The 16,620-nt window shown below is 51.0% G+C and overlaps 1 protein-coding gene across 1 annotated transcript in view; it reads left to right on the top strand.

Annotated features, from left to right (window-relative positions):
* Nucleotides 1-371: 371 nt before the first annotated feature.
* Nucleotides 372-16,620, top strand: part of LOC133358868 (myosin-1B-like) — a 33,037-nt gene continuing 16,788 nt past the window's right edge. Inside the window, exons 1-9 of the mRNA XM_061577324.1 lie at nucleotides 372-440; nucleotides 2,727-2,789; nucleotides 3,143-3,279; nucleotides 5,754-6,006; nucleotides 6,804-7,046; nucleotides 8,448-8,624; nucleotides 8,951-9,096; nucleotides 9,917-10,007; nucleotides 15,864-16,145. Of these exons, the coding sequence (XP_061433308.1) occupies nucleotides 2,745-2,789; nucleotides 3,143-3,279; nucleotides 5,754-6,006; nucleotides 6,804-7,046; nucleotides 8,448-8,624; nucleotides 8,951-9,096; nucleotides 9,917-10,007; nucleotides 15,864-16,145 (1,374 nt within the window). The 5' untranslated portion in view covers nucleotides 372-440; nucleotides 2,727-2,744. The remainder of the gene's footprint in view (nucleotides 441-2,726; nucleotides 2,790-3,142; nucleotides 3,280-5,753; nucleotides 6,007-6,803; nucleotides 7,047-8,447; nucleotides 8,625-8,950; nucleotides 9,097-9,916; nucleotides 10,008-15,863; nucleotides 16,146-16,620) is intronic.

Raw genomic sequence — 16,620 nt, forward strand, 5'->3', positions numbered from 1 at the left:
AAGAAGTCCAACACACATACGCACGTGCAGGTGCCGGAGCGGATAGATGCATCACCGCCACGGTGAGAGACCGGCAGGCAGACCGGGGAGGCAGCCCTTCATCATCCAGCAGTGGATTGACGAGGGCTGGTGATGACGACGACGATCACGATGACATTGACACCGGTGATCTTTAGGATCGTAGGTGGGATGGACGTGAACTCGACTCTATCGTTGGCAGTAAAACAAACTCGCCTGTGATGATCTATTTGTGTCTCTTCTGTGAAGTGTCCCCTAATCCGCCCTGGCAGTGGAGGGCTGGGGCTGTGTGGGCGGGGGGGGCTCAAGGCTGTGGGCACGTCACGGCACGTTACTATGGACGGGAACTGGCTATAAATTCTGCGCAGGGGTGGAGGAAGTGTGATAAAGAACTGCAAGGGGCATTCGACATTCGGCTTCAGGTTTGGCGAGTTGTTGACGACGGCTTGAATGCTTGCGGAACTGTTGCTCACGTTGCATTGGGCGACGTAACTCTGTGCGCGTGCTTTCTGTGCGCGTGAATGTGTGGGGGAGACAAAGGCGGCCGCGGCGTGGTGCTGGCCACCCCACCCCCTCGTGTGTCGCCGTGTCGGCCTTCATAGGTGCTGCTACTCGCGAACAGCACTTGCCCCAAGAGTCTGTCAAGGCTATATGGGGGATCTGTGTGTACGTATTTATGTGCATGTGTGTGTATGTATTTATGTACATGTGTGTATGTATTTATGTGCATGTGTGTATGTTTATTTTGTGTGCGCGTGTGTTGGATTCTGTGTAATTGTGTAACGCATTATGGTATTTGCGTGTATGCACACGTGCGTATGTACTTTGCCGTGTGAGTATATATGCATGTGCGTGTATCTATGTGTCTGGATGAACGTTTATGCACGTGTATGTATTTATGAATGTATGTGTATGCATTTATGGAAATATGTATTTATGTGTATGTTTCAAAGACAATGAGGATATTATCGGAGCATTGTTTGTATGTTCACCACAAGCAGTGCAGTGTGTGGTTAAAGCAGCAACTTGATTCCTTAGAAAGGGTTTCTTATTTTGTGTTTGAACATCTTAACTCCGTTTTATTGCCAGAAAGGGGCACACAAAACCTATTCCCATGATGTGTGTATTTCTTGGTCAGCATATTGTGTCTGTGTGACTATGAAACGTGTGTGTGTGTGTTGGGGAGCGGTAGTGTAGCAGGTAAGTGCGCTGCGCTCACGAACCCGGCGAGCCGAGTTCGATTCCCGCTCGCGGCCAACACCGGCGACGATTTTATGAACCGGTCCTGGGCCTCCCCTAGGTAGACTCGGCCTCAAATGAGTACCTGGCGCGGTGCGTAAAAAACATCGCCACTGGGGAGACAAATGCGGCCGGGCCTGGTGTTGGCTACCCACCCCCTCGTGTGCCGTTCCGGCCTTCATAGGTGCTCGCTAACAGGACTTGCCCCTACAGTCTGTTAAGGCTACACGGGGGGATCTTTTCGTCAGTCAGTCCGTCGTGTATTTGAAATGGTCCCTCTGTCGTTATCGGTATGGGTTGCGTGAGGAGCGGCGGCGCAGTGGTTAGCGCGGTCCGCTACGACCCCCCACCACCACCACCTTACGATAACCGAGTTCGGTCCCCGCTCACAGGGTTCTTGATTCTTGAGTGGATTCTGAATGATGGCCGTGTAGACATTCACGTGCGTGTCTGTGTGTGTCTGTGTGTGTGTGGTTGTATCATCGTATGAGTGTTGTGTGTTGCCGTAGTGTAGCAGGTTAGTGTCCCTGCGCTCCAAACCTGGCGATCCAAGTTCAATTCTCGCTCACGGCCAACACCGGTGACGATTATCTGATCCGGTCGTGGGGCTCCGCTCGGTCGACTCAGGGTGCGATGTGTAAACATCGCTACTGGGGAGACAAAGGCGTTGGCCACCCCACTCCCTCGTGTACCATTCCGGCCTTCATAGGTGCTGCCTCTCGCTAACAGCACTTGCCCTAACAGTCTGTTACAGGCTACACGGAGAACCTTTGTCTTTGTAGCGGTAGTGTAGCAGGTTAGAGCTACGCTGCGCTACGAACCCGGCCACCAACATCAGTGACGATTATCTTATCCGGTCGTGGGCCTCCGCAAGGTCGACTCAGCCTCAAATGAGTACCTGGGTGCGGTGTGTAAACATCGCCACCTCACCCTCGAAGTTGGGATCCGCATCGCGACGTTGTTCGCGACTTTCCCCGAGTTCGATTCCCGCTCACGGCCCAAAACCTTGAGACGAATTTCGGCCATCGCTGAACCGAGCTCGACGGAGCCTTCAATGGGCACAGCACTTGCAAACCTCCCGCGGTGTGCAAGACGACTCCACCGGGGAAGATACAAAGGGTTCTAGCCTTCACAGGTGCTCACTAACGACACTTTGCCTCAACATTGTCCATGGGCCCCAGAGCGAGAACTCGCTTAGTTAAACGTGCAACTTGAAACATTTAATGGCCGGTGGTACCCACCCTGACGTAACAAAAACATTTCGTATTTTTTTGTGGCCGATAGCGGAACTCTAACCGCTCGAGTGATGCCATCTCAGGCGGTTACCGTCAAAGGCGAGGCATCCGCCCGGCATTCGCGCGCCATGAAGAAGGGCCAGCCCCCGAAATGTCGCCCATTGAAGGCCGCTTGCGGTATGAGACCGTGGGGAGTGGGGTGTGTTTGTTACCGCCCGTGTGCTGTGTGCGCAGAGACATCTCGGTGAGGACATGGGTTCCATCGAGAAGAGTTCAACTCGCCTCGTACAAAAGAAGGTAATGAACGGTTCGTCGTCGTGCATTCGCTATCCGCCGCCTTCCCGATTCACAAGCAAACGCCACGGGAGGGTAGCTTCCTCGCTTCACGCGTTGTCGCTCCAACGTGGCTCTTCTTCCATTGGGTAGTACTTTTCGCACCGTTATAACGCAAAACGCGCACCGTTAAAACGCGGAACGTGAGCTGCTGAAAGTGTGCCCGTTGTAACGGTGAACGCTCAACGTTATAACGCTGAACGTGCACCATTATAACGCTGAATGCGCACTGTTATAATACTGAATACGCTCCATTATAACACTGAACGCACACCGTTATTGGGACAACACTGAAAATGTGCCCGTGTTGTGTGAAGGCCGTGCCAAAGCCGAAAGCGGTGGGAGACGAGAAGGGGATAAAAGATGCGAAGTCACCGAAGGCGCTCATCCAAATCCAGGCCGCGAGTCGAGGATTCCTCGCCAGGAAGACGTTCGCGAAAATGCAGGAGAAACGGTGGGTGATGGCCCAACGGCGGCATGTGTGCGAGCGGGCATGGACCCACCGGGAAGTTATAGGTCTTAATGGTCCAATTTAGAGAATAGACTTCAGGTGACCGGGACTCAGGGTTTGAGACTCGGCTCCAGGAGACTGGGTCTCAGCGTCTTGAGACTGGGCTCCAGGAGACCGGGTCTCAGGGTTTGAGACTCGGCTCCAGGAGAACGGGTCTCAGGGTCTTGAAACTCGGGCTCCAGGAGACCGGGTCTCAGGGTCTTGAAACTTGGCTCCAGGAGACCGGGTCTCAGGGTCTTGAAACTCGGCTCCAGGAGACCGGGTCTCAGGGTCTTGAGACTCGGCTCCAGGAGACCGGGTCTCAGGGTCTTGAGACTCGGCTCCAGGAGACCGGGTCTCAGGGTCTTGAAACTCGGGCTCCAGGAGACCGGGTCTCAGGGTTAGAGACTCGGCTCCAGGAAACTGGGTCTCAGGGTCTTGAGACTGGGCTCCAGGAGTCCGGGTCTCAGGGCTTGAGACTCGGCTCCAGGAGACCGGGTCTCAGGGTCTTGAGACTCGGCTCCAGGAGACCGGGTCTCAGGGTTTGAGACTCGGCTCCAGGAGACCGGGTCTCAGAGTCTTGAGACTCGGCTCCAGGAGACCGGGTCTCAGAGTCTCAATACTCGGCTCCAAGAGACCGGGTCTCAGCATCTTGAGACTCGGTTCCAGGTGACTGGGTCTCAGGGTCTTGACACTCGGCTCCAGGAGACCGGGTCTCAGGGTCTTGTGACTCGACTCCAGAAGACCGGGTCTCAGGGTCTTGTGACACGGCTCCAGGAGACCGAGTCTCAGGGTCTTGTGACTCAACTCCAGGAGACCGGGTCTCAGGGTCTTGTGACTCGACTCCAGGAGACCGGGTCTCAGGGTCTTGAGACTCGGCTCCAGGAGACCTGGTCTCAGGGTCTTGAGACTCGGCTCCAGGAGACCGGGTCTCAGGGTCTTGAAACTCGGGCTCCAGGAGACCGGGTCTCAGGGTCTTGAAACTCGGCTCCAGGAGACCGGGTCTCAGGGTCTTGAAACTCGGCTCCAGGAGACCGGGTCTCAGGGTCTTGAGACTCGGCTCCAGGAGACCGGGTCTCAGGGTCTTGAGACTCGGCTCCAGGAGACCGGGTCTCAGGGTCTTGAGACTCGGCTCCAGGAGACCGGGTCTCAGGGTCTTGAAACTCGGGCTCCAGGAGACCGGGTCTCAGGGTCTTGAAACTCGGCTCCAGGAGACTGGGTCTCAGGGTCTTGAGACTCGGCTCCAGGAGACCGGGTCTCAGGGTCTTGAGACTCGGCTCCAGGAGACCGGGTCTCAGCGTCTTGAGACTCGGCTTCAGGAGACCGGGTCTCAGTGTCTTGAGATTCGCATCCAGGAGACCGCGTCTCAGTGTCTTGAGACTCAGCTCCAAAAGACCGGGTCTCAGGGTCTTGAGACTCTGCTCCAGGAGACCGGCTCTCAGGGTCTTGAAACTCGGGCTCCAGGAGACCGGGTCTCAGGGTCTTGAAACTCGGCTCCAGGAGACCGGGTCTCAGGGTCTTGAGACTCGGTTTCAGGAGACCGGGTCTCAGTGTCTTGAGACTCGGCTCCAGGAGACCGGGTCTCAGTGTCTTGAGACTCGGCTCCAGGAGACCGGGTCTCAGGGTCTTGAGACTCAGCTCCAGGAGACCGGGTCTCAGCGTCTTGAGACTCGGCTCCAGCAGACCGGGTCTCAGTGTCTTGAGACTCGGCTCCAAGAGACCGGGTCTCAGGGTTTTGAGACTCGGCTCCAGGAGACCAGGTCTCAGGGTCTTGAGACTTGGCTCCAGGAGACCGGGTCTCAGTGTCTTGAGACTCGGCTCCAGGAGACCGGGTCTCAGTGTCTTGAGACTCGGATCCAGGAGACCGGGTCTCAGTGCGTTGAGACTCGGCTCCAGGAGACCGGGTCTCGGGGTCTTGAGACTCGGCTCCAGGAGACCGAGTCTCAGTGTCTTGAGACTCGGCTTCAGGAGACTGGGTCTCAGCGTCTTGAGACTCGGCTCCAGGAGACCGGGTCTCGGGGTCTTGAGACTCGGCTCCAGCAGACCGGGTCTCGGTGTCTTGAGACTCGGGCTCCAGGAGACCGCGTCTTAGTGTCTTGAGACTCGGGTCCAGGAGACCGGGTTTCAGAGTCTTGAAACTTGGCTTCAGGAGACCGGGTCTCAGTGTCTTGAGACTCGGCTCCAGGAGACCGGGTCTCAGGGTCTTGAGACTCAGCTCCAGAAGACCGGGTCTCAGTGTTTTGAGACTCGGGCTCCAGGAGACCGGGTCTCGGTATCCTGAGACTCGGCTGGAGGAGATCCGACTTCAGTGTCTTAAAACTGAGTGAGGCTTTCTTGGGTGAGAAAATCGCTATAAACATAACGGTAAATGTCTGTGTGGCGGCATTGGATGTCTGGGTTGCGCCTGCCGCCCTTTCCCCCCTACCCTGTGTGCGCAGAGATGCGGCGATGGTGGTGCAGCAGAACGTTCGAGTGTTCCTGAAGGTGCGATCCTGGCCCTGGATGAAACTTCTCTACAAGCTGAAGCCTCAGCTCAAGTCTAACGTCCCCTCGGGTGGACACGGGGACGACTACAGCAACGACGTAGCTGCCCTCACTTCCCTAGGAGGAGGAGGAGTTGGGGAAGATCTGCAGAAGAGGGTGATGTCGCTCTTATTGCAGAAGAGAGAACTGCAGCATCAAATTCAGGCCGTAAGATCCAGAGCCGTCTTATATTAAAAAACACACAAACAAATGATAAATGTTTGTAAACAAAAATATTTACTTGCATTAAAAAAAACCCCGATCGTGCTATCGACGTCGCATCACGAGATGGAAGAGTCCATTCAAGGCAACCACGCGGAGCGGTCATTTGATCAGGAAGGAAATCATGGCGATTCAACAATTGATCTTCGGGGTTTAGGCCGTGATGGAATGATCTGGCCACATGTGTGTCGTGGAGACCCTCCACCACCCAATGCATCCAAACAAATTACATTGTCACTTGTACAAGGGGGTTTAACAGTGTGCTAATTATGTATTGTTTCGCGCTCACTCACTGGTGAGCCGGGGAATAATTACCAAAACCTAATGCAGCAATGAGATACTCGGCAATGTGTTGCCAAATTTGGCGGTGAGAATGAATGATGAATCAGCATCGTTTTGACTTTGACTCTCCGCATCAAAAGACAAAGCCTGAAACAGACTGTTGGGGCAAGTGCTGTTAGCGAGCACTTATGAAGGCCGGAACGGCACACGAGGGGGTGGGTAGCCAACACCACGCCCGGCCACCTTTGTCTCCCCAGTGGCGATGTTTGCTACACACCGCACCAGGTACTCATTTGAGGCTGAGCCGACCTAGGGGAGGCCCAGGACCGAGTCAGACAATCGCCACCGGTGTTGGCCGTGAGCGGGCATCGAACTCGGGTGGCCGGGGATTCGTAGCGCAGCTCGCTAACCGCTACACTACCGCTCCCCACCTACACACACACACACGCACGCGCGTGCAGGAGCAGGTCAACGTGACCAGCGTGGAGATGCGTTGCGGGGGACTCAAGCGGAGCAACGTGGAGCTCCAGGGCAAGGTGGAGGCGCTGACGGAGAGGCTCCAGGACGAGGAGGAGAGGTCAGCCGACCTGGAGACCCGAACCAAGAAGCTGGAGGAGGACTCGGCCAACACGAAGCTCTACGTGGAGGACCTGGAGCTCCTGCTGGTGAAAGGCGACAAGGAGAAGGTCGCAGTGGAGAACAAGGTGGGACCCCCCCCCCCTCCCCCGGGGGGTGGAACTGCGTTGGAGGCGAGGGTGGGGGGGAACTGAGCGAGGTGGTGCAACAGATCTGTGGCCCGTTGCTTTGGGGGGAATTAGTTTTAAAGCATTCGGAGCACGAAAAAATGTTGAGCGGTCAGCAACAAACATCATTGTTGTAATCGATGAAGGTTAACGCGTTTCTTGTACCGAGAAAAATAATTTTTTGTACCATTATTATTTTGAGAGATTTTGGAAAAAGAAGTGTGGTGATCTTCAGTGTGGGTGGTAGTGAGTGGGTGGGTGAGTGAGTGTGTGGTGGGTGAGTGTGTGGTGAGCTGCAGTGTGGTGTGGTTGAGTGAGTGGGTGGGTGAGTGAGTGTCTGTGGTTACCTACAGCGTGGTAGTTGAGTCAGTGGGTGTGATCGTGTGGCTGCGACCTTACATTTTGTGGGGGGTTTTTTTATCGATGGTTGAGCGAGTAAAAAAACAGTTGCTGGCTTTCTGCACGCGCGTAGAAATGTCTCTCTAGAAACAAACAAAGGTAACATCGTCCCCTTGTCAACCGAGAGACGTAGGCAGACGCAACAGCGGCGCAATGGTCGGTCAGCAAACAAGAAGTCGTCCGGTTCAATTCCATCTCCCAGCCGGGCAGTTGAAACAACGTTGCAAGTTTCTGAAATTCCGCCCCCACCACCCCCAAACCGCCCCTCCGTGTGAATGAGTTCAACGCAGCCAATTGATCGGCAGGTTGCGTGCAGTGGTGGGGTAAGAGTGTGGGTTAGAGTTTGCGGGGGAGTGGTAGTGCAGCGGGTAGCGCACTGTGCTACGATCACCGGTGAACCGAGTTCGATTCCCGCTAAGGGCCAGCACCGGTGACGATTATCTGAACCGGTCCTGGGCATCCCCTACGTCGACTCAGCCTCAAATTAGTACCTGATGCGCGCGTAAAAACATCGCCACTGGGGAGACAAAGGCGGCCGGGCATGGTGCTGGTCACCCACCCCCTCGTGTGCTGTTTTGGCCTTCATAAGGTGCTCGCTAACAGCACTTGCTCCAACAGTCTGTTAAGGCTATATGGAGGATCTCAGTCTTGTTATTCTGCATTACATTAATCTTTTGAATTCGACTATTAGAGATTAAGTGTGTCTTCGAACATTCCACTGAACTCAGTTACCACTTCCTGACTTTCATAACCAGTGATTAATCCTCAAAACGGTTACCGTTTTTTTTTACCGGTTACGGTTATCGGTTTTGACCGGTTCGCCGGTCACCGTTCAGCCACCCTAGTGGAAATGCCCTTCATTGTCCTTCATTGGGAACCCTCTGTCCACAATGAGGATCCTGTTCCATTCTCTTTCTGTTCATTAACGAGGACCCAACTCCGCCAACCACGCTCCACCCGCAGGCCAAGAAGCTCCTCAGCGAGGTGACCACCTTGGAGGAGAGCATTCTGAAGATGACCAAGGAGAATAAGGCGCTACAAGAGATCCACGCGCTCACGCTGGAAGACCTCCGGGCAGAGGAGGACAAGGTGGTGGTGCTCAAGAACACCACTGCGCGGTTCGAGATGCAAGTGGACGAGGTATGGGAAGAGACCGACCTGCAGAGAAGGCGTCGCCGTTGCTGGATATACCGAGCACTCTCTTCTATGTCCAGGTGTCTTTATAGCTAGTTGGCTCCAAGAGACGAGGTTTGAGGATACTGAAGCTCTGGTCTCGGTACCTCGAGAGTTGTGCGTGTGTACGTTGGGCTTCTTTCACACCGTGCATAGCCAATCGTGCTGATAGGAGGTGTGAGAGAGTTAGGCTAGCGTCAGTGCTTCGTGCTGGTAGTAGTGGTGATATTGATGATGATGTATCTTCCGTTCATCGTCGTGAGTTGAGTTGGGTTCTGCGTGGACCACCACAGGTGGAGGGTGCCCTCGAGAAAGAGAAGAAGGTTCGTCTGGACTTGGAGAGGGTCAAGCGAAAGCTGGAGGTTGACCTTAAGCTCCTGGAGGACACGATGGTGGAGATGAATAATGGGAAGCAGCAACTGGAGGAGAAGTTGAGGAGGTGAGATCGAGAAAAGAGCTCTTACAATTGGCATTTTGAGATCCAGCTCAACGAGACCGGGTCTCAGGGTCTTGAGACTCGGCTCCAAGAAACCAGGTCTCAGAGTCTCGAGACTCGGCTCCAGGAGACCGGGTCTCAGGGTCTTGAGACTCGGCTCCAGGAGACCGGGTCTCAGGGTCTTGAGACTCGGCTCCAGGAGACCAGGTCTCAGAGTCTTGAGACTCGGCTCCAGGAGACCGGGTCTCAGCGTCTTGAGACTCGGCTCCAGGAGACCGGGTCTCAGGGTCTTGAGACTCGGCTCCAGGAGACCGGGTCTCAGAGTCTTGAGACCCGGCTCCAAGAGACCAGGTCTCAGTGTCTTGAGACTCGGCTCCAGGAGATCGGGTCTCAGGGTCTTGAGACTCGGCTCCAAGAAACCAGGTCTCAGAGTCTCGAGACTCGGCTCCAGGAGACCGGGTCTCAGGGTCTTGAGACTCGGCTCCAGGAGACCGGGTCTCAGGGTCTTGAGACTCGGCTCCAGGAGACCAGGTCTCAGAGTCTTGAGACTCGGCTCCAGGAGACCGGGTCTCAGCGTCTTGAGACTCGGCTCCAGGAGACCGGGTCTCAGGGTCTTGAGACTCGGCTCCAGGAGACCGGGTCTCAGAGTCTTGAGACCCGGCTCCAAGAGACCAGGTCTCAGTGTCTTGAGACTCGGCTCCAGGAGATCGGGTCTCAGGGTCTTGAGACTCGACTCCAGGAGACTGGGTCTCAGGATCAGTGTCTTTAGCAGCCGAGTGTATGGGTGCTCATGTTTGCGCGTGCGCATTGTCTCCGTTGACAGGAAAGATTTCGAAGTTGGGAATCTCAGCAAAAGCCATGGGGAGGAGATGACCCTCACATCCCAGCTCCAAAGGAAGATCATCGATCTTCAGGTCCCGCCTCGCATCTCACCAGTGTTCACCTGCTGAGCCACCTACGCGTTCTCCACATTATGTGAATCCTTCAATGATGCAAATGATTTTTTTTAGATAAATTTGACTTCATCATAAATAATAATAAATTCACAGCATTACGTCAATCCACTGCTGGATGAAGGCCTTACGCCATGTAGGCCACACCTTCGCTTCTCCAAGACAAGGACTCCTCTACTTACGAACGAGTTAGGTTCCAGATGTGTGTTCATAAGTCCATTTGTCCAACTTTACTCCTGTCGATTCCAAACATGTTGAACGGCATTTACACTAAACATGGGGATTGGCTTTAAGAGTTAAAAATTTCCTGCAATTGTAGATGCCACTGGTTCTTCACGTTCTGCAAATGTAGATGCCACTGGTTATTCACGTTCTGCAGATGTAGATGCCACTGGTTCTTCACGTTCCGCAGATGTAGATATCACTGGTTATTCACGTTCTGCAGATGTAGATGCCACTGGTTCTTCACGTTCCGCAGATGTAGATGCCACTGGTTATTCACGTTCTGCAGATGTAGATGTCACTGGTTCTTCACATTTTGCAGATGTAGATGCCACTGGTTCTTCACATTCTGCAGATGGAGATGCCACTGGTCCTTAACGTTCTGCAGATGTAGATGCCACTGGTTCTTCACATTCTACAGATGTAGATGCCACTGGTTCTTCACGTTCTGCAGATCTAGATGTCACTGGTTCTTCATGTTCTGCAGATGGAGATGCTACTGGTTCTTCACGTTCTGTAGATGTAGATGTCACCACAGCCATATATTGCGCGGCGGTTGAACTTACGACTGGACGTATGGATAGGTTTGTTCATATCTCTGAAAGTTTGTAAGTCGAATGTCCGTAATTTGAGGAGTCCCTGTATAATCATCTGAAATCTAATAATAAATAATTACAACTTGTAACGCGGCACCGCACAGCTTTCGCTCGCTGTCGGGCTACTATCAAAGGTTTGTTCATGAAGCCATCCAGATATAACTCTTCGGTTCTTTCGGTAAAGTCACGTATAAAGATAAAATAATAAATTAAATAATGGCATAATGCTATTATTGCTATTATTTAATTTATTATTTTATCTTTATACGTGACTTTACCGAAATAACCAAAGAGTAATTCCTGCAGTCACGAAAGCTCCAAATTAAGATCCATCCAGATATATAAACATAGACGTAACTTCAACCGAGAAGCTGGAAACAAATTGAGCAATCATTGGAATGATGTTATTAACCAGGTATAACCTGAACTGCTTCATGGTTGTTGCCTTCATATCTAAATCTCCAGTTTCTTCAGACTCCCACTCCCAGTCCCGCCCACCCCCCCCCCCCCCCCGGCATCACTTCTACAACGTCCCCTAAGCGCTCTCGCAGCGCTCCCCTCTCCCTACCCCCCCCCCTCTCTATCTCCCCCCCTTGCTCCTCCCCCCTCTCTTACCTATATAGCCTCTTGTCACGGCAGGCCTATCACCCACTTCAGCAATTGTGTCTTGCTGTGGTTGTCCCACCTGATGACGGACGCTTGTGTTGCACCCGGAACGTCGTGATTTAATTTATTTTATTTTTACCTACGTGACTTTACCGAAATAACAAAAGAGTATGGATCCCTGCAGTCACGAAAACTTCAAATCTAGATTCATTGGTATTTTCTTTCGACGTTACGGGAGGAAAGCCATGTAGCGTGAGCGGGCACCACTCTTATCGCATACAGGTGGGAAACGGGTGGAGAGTGACCAACACTTGGCTGCCACTGCAATCACGTTATCTGCCAACCCTCGCCGCCGGAGTGCCGGGTTACAGGCCACGGGTAGCTAGTGTGATTAGCCGCGGCCTCCTCTTCTTTGGTCTTGACCGCCCCTTAATGACGCGTGTTCTGGCACACCGCGCAGTCTCGGTACCAGCTGTTCCATCCTTGTAAATGGGTTGGGTTTTTTATCGTTTCTAAATATAGGCGTCCGGTTTTAACGAGCGCCTGGATGACTGCATACATTTCCACTATGTCGGATGCCCTTTCGTAATCCACAGGGGTCTGGCACAATAGTAACTGATATTCCTCTTTGTCTTTTACAGAGTTTTGATTGATTACATCTTCCCTTGCGCTGCTCCACTTTGGAATTCCCTCCCACTCTGTAATTCCCCCCTCCAATCGTCGTGACAGAAGAGTACCATATCAAGGATGGAGCAGTGATCGGCCACTGCGTCACGAAATCCTGGGTTACAATCCCGTCCACGGCAAGCATCGATGTCCCGTGGTTCCTTTGCGTTGCTTGTTTTAATCACAGGATTACTACTGTTTAACACGACGTAGGCTTTCACGACCAATATTATGCATAACAGAGGTTTTTTGGGGTTAGATCGCGTGAATATAAATGTGTACAACTTTGGCTGTCCGCCTGATGATGCCGTTTGTAATTACTGGCGAAACGTCACGGTACTTGATTTGTAAATGTTGTAGTGAGTTTATTCTGCAACACACGACCCGTGTGTGCTGAACTAGTATACTACAGTTTCCACTACACTATACACTACACCAGGGGTCCTCAAACTTTTTAAACAGGGGGCCAGTTCACTGTCCCTCAGACCGTTGGAGGGCCGGACGATAGTTAAAAAAAAAACTATGAACAAATTCCTATGCACACTGCATATATCTTATTTTGAAGTGAAGAAACAAAACGGGTACAAATACAATATTTAAAATGAAGAACAAGTAAAGTTAAATCAACAAACTTGCCAGTATTTCAATGGGAACTATGGGCCTGCTTTTGGCTAATGAGATAGTCAATGTCCGGTTCCATATTTGTCACTGCTAGTCGTAACAAGTGATGCAAGTGTGCATCCGTTAGTCTAGATCTGGTTGGAGATTTCAAATGTTTAATTCTGGAAAAAGTCTGTTCACAGACATAAGTGCTGCCAAAGATGGTTGCCATTTTGAGTGCATGGTTCCTGAGATGAGGATATGTCTCAGAGGGGAGAGATGCATAGAAATTATGAAGGCTGCTTGACATGAATGCGTCTTTCAGAGAGTCACAATTCTGCAGTTCAGCCAGTTCCATTTGGTAAATTGTATCCACATTTTCAATGTCAATAGAAAATAGATTACGGAAAAGCTGTATGTCCTGTTCATGGAGATGAAGCTCTTTAAATCCAAATTGGAACTCCTTTTTGCAATTTTTCCAGTGAATCCACACATGTTTTGTTTGGGAATGCAACCAATGGTTTTTCCGCTAACAGATTTTGAGTTGTGGGGAGATGGCAGAAGTTTTCCTCCTTCACTTGTTTGATGAGGAGGCCTAATTTTACTTCAAATGCTTTGACATGTGATTGCATATCACAGATGAGCTTCCCCTTTCCTTGAAGTTGCACATTGAAACTGTTGAGTAGCTCTGTTACATCTGTCAGAAAGGCAATGTGCCATTTTTATTCTGCATCATTGAGCTCTGGTACTTCTTTGTTTTTTTAAAGCAGAAAAGCTGTAATCTGTGGAAGTCATAGAAACGTTTCAAAACTCTCCCTCGACTCAGCCAACGGACTTCTGTGTGATACAAAACATCTTCATAGTCAACATTTAGCTCAGACAGAAATTCCTGAAATTGTCTGTGGTTTAGTGCATGAGCTCTAATGAAGTTAACACAAGATACCACAATTTTCATAACAGAGTCCCACTTCAGTGATTTACTACACAGCGCTTGTTGGTGGATGAGGCAATGTATGGCTATTGGATGAGAATGGTTATGTTTGTCCATCTCTTGGTTAATGCTAGCAATTACTCCTTTCTTAGACCCCACCATGCTAGGAGCACCATCAGTTGTCACACTGGCTAGTTTAGCCCAGTTCAGCTCCAAACTATTCACAGTTTGGCAAACCTTTTCATAGATATCCTCTCTTCTTGGTTCTTTCGGTAAAGTCACGTAGAAGGGAAGTAATAAAATAATCAAAATAAAACATAATAAAATAATTCTCACGACGTTTCGGCCACAACGCAAGCAGCCGTCCTCTGGTGAAAACCAGGTCTGTCGGGGAGACAGCGTCTGAATGAAACAGCACACGAGCTTGGAGCATATATAAGCTGGGTTGGAAACGGGGGAAAGAGCGCCTTGACAAAAGAATTTGCATATCAAGAGGAATTTAGCATATTTATGGAAAATGCAGGAATGTTATTAGTACTACATATACAGCACGGGCATATGTAGTACTAATCACATTCCTGCATTTCCCATAAATATGCTAAATTCCTCTTGATATGCAAATTATTTTGTCAAGGCGTTCTTTCCCCCGTTTCCAACCCAGCTTATATATGCTCCAAGCTCGTGTGCTGTTTCATTCAGACGCTGTCTCCCCGACAGACCTGGTTTTCACCTGAGGACGGCTGCTTGTGTTGTGGCCGAAACGTCGTGAGAATTATTTTATTATGTTTTATTATTTTATTATTTCCCTTCTATGTGACTTTACCGACAAAGCCAAGAAGATGAATCCCTGCAGTCACGAAAGCTTTAAATCGAAAGATATCCTCTCCTGTAGATGTTCTTTTGATGCTTTGCAGTGCAGCAAGCTCTTCTGTGACTTCGAAATAGTCATTCGTCCCACGAATAAAAATTAGAAGTTGTGCAGAATCACGAACATTATTGCTTTCGTCGAGTGCCAAGGAAAAATAGGAAAGTTTTTTTGTGGAGTTTTGCAAATGCTGATGCAAATTGTCTCCCATTTCTTCAATCCTCCGTGTAATTGTAGGTCCTGAAAGACTCACTGTACTAAATAAATCGGCCTTCTCTGGACACATCTCTTTGGCAACAGAAAGAAGGCATTCTTTAACAAATTCTCCCTCCACGAATGGTCTGCCAGTGCACGCTATTAGCTTGGCAACTTGAAAACTTGCTCGCAGTGATGAAATATTTATCTGCTTCTGCTTCACAAAAGTATTTTACTGAGTTGTTAATGTATTTTTCAGTTTTAATATTTTATCTTTTCTCACTTCTCCGACCAAACAATCATATTTATCTTTATGTTGAGTTTCATAGTGTCGACGTAAATTGTATTCTTTGAACACAAACACTCTATTCTGGCATATCAGACACACAGCTCTTTCCTTGTACTGCTTGAAGAAGTAATCATAAGTCCACTGTTATTTGAATATCCTACACTCCGAGTCAATTTTTCTCTTTCTTGACATCATTGTTTCCTAGGGAGTCAAAATTGCTATTAGTAAAATACCAATATATATAGTGCTACAAAAACAATATACCAGCAATAACTTTGCCCACACAGAGACATACAGACTGCACTGCCCATCAATGCAGTCTGATTGGGGGGAACTCCGCCCCCTCTCCCTCTTCCACCAATGACCATCCTTCTCATGTAGAAAAAAAGTAACAGACAGGCAGCGGCGGCAAAAACACCCGGCGGGCCGGATAAATGTCCTCGGCGGGCCGCATGTGGCCCGCGGGCCGTAGTTTGAGGACCCCTGCACTACACTATAATTGTAAATGTAGTGGATTTACACTTCTAAACAGCATTACTACTGTACTAGTAATGAATTGTCCACGTTTTGTTTATGTGACAAACCCCTTTACTTATCGGCTGTGATGGGTGGTGGTGGGTTTAACGACACAACATTTATATTCACGCGCTCTAACCCAACAAAACATATCGTATGGGGAGCAACACTGGCACGTGTCGTGGTGCGCAGCGCCCACCATTCGTTCAAACAACTTTATCCGAGGTACATGGGCAAGTTCATCATCAGCCACGGTCAAATCCGCTGCTCGAATGAAGGTCTCCCCCACGCCCGTCCCTCCGCGACCGGTGCCGCGTGCGCGCACGAGCAGACGCGCAACTCGGAGCTGGAGGAGCGGAGCGGGAGGCTGCAGTCGGAGCTGAGCGCGGCGGAGCGGCGCGGTGCGTGCGCGGCAGCGGCGCTGGACAAGCTGGCGCAACGCCTGGAGGAGGCCGAGGGCGAGGCGGTGGTGCGGGCCGACTCGGCGCGCAAGCGCGAGCTCGAGCTGCAGAGGCTCCGGCGGGGTCTCGAGGAGGCCACGGTGCAGCAGGAGGAGGCGGTGACGGCTATGAGGGCGAAGCACGGCGACGCCCTGGTGCACGCCAATGAGCAGGTGCCGGCCGGTTTCCGCAACCGTGATTTGGCGGTTTGGATTACTTTAAAAAAGGATACAAATTAAACGACAACAATAGTAATCGAGTATGTTGGGTACTCGCGATGTTACCTTGCCGGGTCTAGCGACGCGGAGGAAGGCGCCGCAGACTCACACAGAGACCCACAGACTCACACAGAGACCCGCAGACTCACACAGAGACCCGCAGACTCATACAGAGACCCACAGACTCACACAGAGACCCGCAGACTCACACAGAGACCCACAGACTCACATAGAGACCCACAGACTCACACAGAGACCCACAGATTCACACAGAGACAAAGTGCACTTGTTTACACCATGGGGCCTGATGATAATTAAATTGTCTAAAATGTTTTCTGATGACCAATTTTGTAAATAGACACATGAATAGTTACACCAACAGTAGCGATTACGTAACAGAGCATATCCTTCAAACGTATGACTATTGAAA

The sequence above is a fragment of the Lethenteron reissneri genome, chromosome 63 (assembly GCF_015708825.2).
Source record: "Lethenteron reissneri isolate LAM-NWPU_2019-01 chromosome 63, ASM1570882v1, whole genome shotgun sequence".
NCBI lineage: Eukaryota > Metazoa > Chordata > Hyperoartia > Petromyzontiformes > Petromyzontidae > Lethenteron > Lethenteron reissneri.